Source organism: Octodon degus, unplaced genomic scaffold, assembly GCF_000260255.1.
Source record: "Octodon degus isolate 3935 unplaced genomic scaffold, OctDeg1.0 scaffold00108, whole genome shotgun sequence".
Classification (NCBI taxonomy): domain Eukaryota; kingdom Metazoa; phylum Chordata; class Mammalia; order Rodentia; family Octodontidae; genus Octodon; species Octodon degus.
In genome coordinates, this window is record NW_004524684.1 from 1,611,426 (window position 1) to 1,617,425 (window position 6,000).

At 44.2% G+C, this 6,000-nt stretch overlaps 1 protein-coding gene across 1 annotated transcript in view; it reads left to right on the forward strand.

The window, feature by feature from the left end:
• Window positions 1-4,499, forward strand: part of Ptpn12 (protein tyrosine phosphatase, non-receptor type 12) — a 51,669-nt gene extending 47,170 nt beyond the window's left edge. The window contains exons 16-17 of the mRNA XM_004639249.2: window positions 2,514-2,618; window positions 3,645-4,499. Coding sequence (XP_004639306.1) covers window positions 2,514-2,618; window positions 3,645-3,706 — 167 coding nt within the window. The 3' untranslated portion in view covers window positions 3,707-4,499. The remainder of the gene's footprint in view (window positions 1-2,513; window positions 2,619-3,644) is intronic.
• Window positions 4,500-6,000: the final 1,501 nt, after the last annotated feature.

Here is a 6,000-nt window from a genome sequence, read left to right on the forward strand (position 1 = left end):
GGGGCACATGGCAGAGCGCAACCTCTCCTGGTGGGGGCAACGAGCAAGAGAGAGCAAAGGGAGGGGCTGCAGCTCAGGTAGCCAGCTAGCCTCTTTCTCCTATTCACATTGTAGGGCAAATTACCTGCCCCATGACTTCCTGAGGCTTTGGGGGGACAACTAGACACAAACCATAACAGGTCTCCAGGCTGCTTCAGCTTTTTCGTAATTACTCTCTTGATCTTGGCCTGTTGGATCTGTCCCATCTCATAGACCCTGTTACTCTTGTCCTGAGGTGTTGTATTATAAAGAAAAGAACAAAAGCTTTTGATCCAGTGTTCCCTAGATTGTAATCCAGTTTTTGCTACTTTTCACTATGTAGTTCTCAGCAAATCATGTAATCTTTCTGGGCTGCAGTTTTCTTGTTTGTGAGAAAAAGATAATAATAGTGCCCACCTTAGAGAATTGCTGTGCAAACTTACTGAAACTAAACAGCACGTACATAGTGTCTCAGTTACTCTTCTTGTTGCTAGGACAAAATACCCAACTCCCAAAATTAAGGAAGTAGAAGTTTATTTAGTTCACAGCGGAGATTTCAGTTCATACTCAGCTGGCTCCAAGGCAGAGTGGCAGATGGCAGAGGGCAGTAGTTCCTGGTGGTGAAAACAGCAAGAGCAAAAGGGAGGGGATGGGCAACAAGGGCAAGGAGAGTGAGTCTGTCTCCATTATGTTGCATTTAGGCTATCCGCCCCAGGCAGATGTAGCATTCACACCCATAATCCCAGCAGCACTCAGACCCATAATCCTAGCACTGGATCATGAATTAAACACAAACTCTAGAAGTCTGCCCCATGATTTACATGAGGCTTTGGGGGGACAACTAAACACAAGCCACAACTTAAGGTGTAAAATGAGTCTGTCACAGGCTAGGCTGTTGACTGGTACCATTGCTTTTTAATACTGCTACTACTAGGTTCTTTGATTTTTTTTTTTCTTCTAATTTTACAATCTGTCAACTCCTGATTTTTCCTCTTTATAAAACTTAACTACTATATTCCATTCTAGTCACACTCGTTAGGCGCCATTGCTGTGCTCCTAACACCCATGTGTCTTACCCCGTCATTACCTAACACCGCTTAGCCTGCCCGTGGGCTCTACAGCCCGCACCTGCACATCTCAGCGTGCTCTGCAGCCGGCCCTCGCGCCGCCACTCCTGTGAGCCCTGGCCAGTGCTGCAAACGTTGCAGAGCTTCCAGTGTGCAGCGTGGCGCATGCAGGTTCACCACTGCTGCTCTAGCTCTCGCCCTTCCATTTCGCCCCTCTGAAGTGGGCAGGCCCACTAATGTGCAGATAGCCTTTATGTAGAAGGTAGAGGCCTCACGGCCAGCGAGATAGCTCAGCGGACTAAGTGCCTGCTTAGGCAAGCACAGGGATGAGGAATCCATCCACACGGCAGGCCATGCTGGCCCTGCCCCTGGGCTTGCTGAGCAGGCCACAGAGACCAGTGGTGGTGGCACAAACCTATAATCCCATGCTGGAGGCTGAAAACAGGAGGATCACTACAAGTCCAAGCTGCAGTGTAAAGCTGCACAGTGAGGCCCTGTACCAAATACATTTAAAAAAAAAAAAAAAAGAGGCCTTAAGACTAGCTGATCTTTCCTCCTTAGAAATGGCCCAAAACACCTCACTTTCAGTAGTTTGACCTACTTACCTTCCTCTTCATCCCCATTATACTCTGCATAACTTTACTAAAGACTTACCACACCATTCTATCAATTAATGGGAATACCCACCTCTCCCACTTCTCCAGGGGCTGGCAGTACACAGCCCACAGAGGTTCACTGTTGTCCTAGCCAGCCCCCCGCCCCCGGGCTTTTGTTGTTTAGTTTTCACATGACCTTGATCAGAACAAGAGACTTTTAAGGTGTGTGTGTGCGGTGCCAGGGATTGAGCTCGGAACATGGTGCTTTCCAGGCAGGCACCTATGCCCCTGAACTATGTCCCCCACCTTGTTTTTACATCTTGTGGCCCTCTGTAGACTATAAGCGTCTTGAGGGTAGGAACCACCTGTTACTGAATATATTAAGTTTCCAGGAAGGTTCCTCACAAAGGCAAAGGGGAAATGATCAAGGCTGTGAAAGAGTGAGTCATGATGGTTAATTTCTTTTGTTACCAATGTTATGCATTGATAATTAAATGCATGAACCAACTATAATTTAAAAATCATAGCACTCAGATCACTGTTTGGGGGCAGAAGTACATTAATCCACAGCAAATTTGCTTGCCTTTGATTTCTATATAAAACCATCTCAGCTGGAATTGTTGACTCAGAACACAGCTATTTTAAAGAAATACACTATGCCGAGAGCTAGACTCATGAAATAGGAGAATCTTCCCACTGCAGACGTGCTCACTATATAGATCTGTAGGTACTTCTGGAGAACCTAATGCAATTTCCTGGTTTGTGTGCCATTACATCAGTTAAGTGTCCTATAAGAATGGTACTTAATTCAGGACTTTGTTTTACATTTTAGATCATCTGGCCGCAGGTCTCTCAGAGACTTGTATGGAATCTTCACTTCCTGTAAGTGATGAGAAAGATCAGACCGTAGAAAGTCCAGCAGAATCCACGGACATTGGTAATTTGTTTAACATACAATTTCACAACCTCAAATAGGAATGCTGGCAGTAGTGTGTGAAAATCATTCACTATTCTTCTTGAGTTTCCTTAAGCTAAATTGTTATGAGACAGGAGGATCACTATGAGTCTGAACTGCGTAGTGACACCCTGTATTAAAAATAAGTAAATTTATTGTAGATAATTGAAAATAATTGTTTCTTTTAAAAACACGGTGGCCAGGGGTAGTGGTATGCACTTGTGGTTTCAGAGTCCAGGAGTCTTTTTTATTATGATTTACTGAAGTTCTGACATGATGCTTGCCATGAAAAAAACATTCTGATCTAAGTTGTTAGGAATGAATCATATAAGTGGAATGATTTATTCTGTTCCCCCACTGAGATTAAAAATGAATATAAATGCATTTGATGAGCAGGATTTTATGTTGGAAAGATGAAAATATCTGAGACTTTTTTGTTACTTTGTGATGGAATTAGTTTTATTTGTAGGAGTTTTTTTAAACTGAGGTCTCACTGTGTTGCCTAGTTTGGCCCTGGACTCTGAGACCACAGGTGTATGCCACTATACCTGGCCACTGTGGGTTTTTTAATAAAAGCAGTTATTTTTCAGTTACCTACAATAAATTTATGTATTTGTTTGTTTTTGATCCAGGGTCTCAGTGCGCAGTTGAGACTTGTAGTGCTCCACCTATCTCAGCCTCCCCAGTGCTGGGATCCTGTGTGACCACACCCGTTTCCGGTGGCTGGCGCAGCACACCTGAGGTTCCGGGGCCAGCACAGCATGTGGTACCAGGGATGGATCCCAGGCCCTTGCACTTGCCAGGCAGACGCCTAGACTGCCGAGCTGTCTCCCCATCCCACCCCATTAAATTCAGTTATCTGTAGTTTCAAAGTTTTGTTTTTTCAGACTCCATAGTCCCTTCCAAAGATCTGCTTGTTCAACAAAAAGAGTGTCTAGATATGGTTGTAATAGTATTAATAATATTATTTGTAAACACTGACTGGTTACTGTGGTGTTTTCACCTTAGGGTTTGGGAATCGCTGTGGAAAACCCAAAGGACCAAGAGATCCACCTTCAGAATGGACATGATTCAGGGAGCTAAGAGATTTTCAGTCATACTGGAAAATTCAAGTGCCACCAAATTCGAGATTGACAGTATTCCATCTTCAGAATGTGGGGCTGCCAGCAGTGTAGATTGTTACCTGAATCTTTTTCTTTTTTTTTCTGGGACCATCTACCTGCCTTATACTACACACACTTAGGAAAGTGTTACATACGGTTTATTTTGTAATTTCAAGTATTATTGCCTTAATGTCTCTTAACCCTGTTACACGCTGCTTGTAGACCTGTTAATACAGTAATACTTTTATGATAAAATTGAGTTTAAGGACTACTCTTGCTGTTTTATCATGTATGCATTATTTTGTATATGTACAGGGCAAGTAGGTATATAATTTGATAAAGTTGCAGTCATAAAATATTAACAAGATGTAAGAAATTTCTGCATGATCTAAATCTTTGTGTACCTTATTTGTAAATTATTTGCCCTGAAGTTTTAGAAAATAGTTTCTGAATTTTAAAATTGCTGGATTCATGCAGCCAGCATTGCAGGTTATCAGAGATCAAAGATTGTAATAATAATACATTTTGTAAATTGTAAGCAAAAAGTTATTTTTATATTATATACTGTCTAATTGTTCATCCTAATTGTCCTTGTTTTCACCTAGTCATGGAGATTCAGTAAGTGCCTTGGAACAATATTGAATTCTCTTAGCTCATGTGTGTTTAATATTTGAACTCAACTGGGATTAGAAGACTATCAGAATATGTGTATGTTTCAGGCTATTTGACCTGCCATTAAAAAACAAACAATTTTACAGTGCCTACATGTTGTTTCGGGTCTTTATTCCTGCAGTCCTAGGCCTGTTGTCTGCCTTCTCACCTGCTCAGGCTTATCTTTAAGTCTCAAGTGTGAGTGAGGTTTGATCTGTTAGTTAAGAAATTAGAAGCTGGGTCCAGTAGCATGCTCCGAAGTCCAGCTACCCGGAAGGGCAGGCAGGAGGGTCATGTGAGCCGACGACGGGAGACCCCGGCTCAGAATGGAGGCGGAGTTCTGCAGCAGGCAAGGCTCGGGCCCTTTGAAATGCCCAGCCCCGCAGCCCTGGTGTCTTACTCGTCTGTGTCAGCCTTCACCATTCTTTCTGGAGTGAGATGGAATCTCCGTTTTATTTTAATTTGCGTTTTTGTAATGGCCAGCAACATAGAAAATTTTTTATGGATTTGTTAGCCACTTGTATTTCTGAGAAGTACAGTTCTACTTGCCCACGTTTGTTTTGGGTTTCTTAGTGGGGGAGGGGCTGATTTGTTGCCTAATGAAGGTGAAGAAACAGGCATAGACCAGACTTCCTTAGCAGCGCATGTAATCCGTGTCTGCCTGCTGATGACCCCTGGCTGCAGTGTGCTGCTTACTGTCCCGAGCCCCCACAGCCGAGGGCCACCTCCCTCCGTCACTGCCCTGGGGAGCCCGCTCATCTGTCAGGACAGCGTTCAAGGACTTAAACCCAGATCTCTCATCCTGCTTACAGCCGTATCTCCCGACTGTCCTCTGCCCCGCTTTTCACTGAAGTAGCCGCAGTAAACCTTACGGCACAGTAGAGCTTATGCCCTACTAACCTGGCCTCAGAGGAATCACTGTGAAACGTGGAAATGGGGCGCTCAGCAAGCGACTAGCCGCCAGGCAGGGCTAGTTAATCCATCTTCCAGGATAGTGTCCTGACAGAACAGAAAACATCTGTTGAACAGATGAATCTGAGACCATGCTAAGGGAGCTTGCACATTTCTGCTTTTTTATTTGTATTCTCATCCACTATAAAGTCCTTCTCGGGTCGGGGAGATGGCTCAGTAGGGTAAGTGCTTGCCTGGCAAGCGCAGGATCCTGAGTTCAATCCCCAGTACCGGGGGAAAAAAAAAAAAAAAAAGTCCTTCTCTAATTCATGCCTCTTGACTTAAAGCCCCTGCAGAGATACACTCGTGGAGTAACAGTTTCTGTGCCACTCCCAGGGCCCGCTCGTGAGCAGGAGAGCCAAAGATGTCATCCACCTACTGTGAGGACCTCACACCAGTATCTCTGTGGTTTCAAACATGAGGTCTCACTGTGTTCTAAGAGCATCTGTCCATACAGGAATGTGCTCCATAGTTAAAACTAAGAGGATTTCGTGCTTCAGGGGAGCAATAAAGAACGTGATTTGCAACCTACAGTTCATGAGATGAATTGTGGTGAGTGACATCTGAATTATATTAAGCCCCGGGGCCGGGTAGATAGCTCAGTAGAATAAGCGCTTGCCTGGCAAGCACAAGGGCCTGAGTTCAATCCCCGGTTCCAC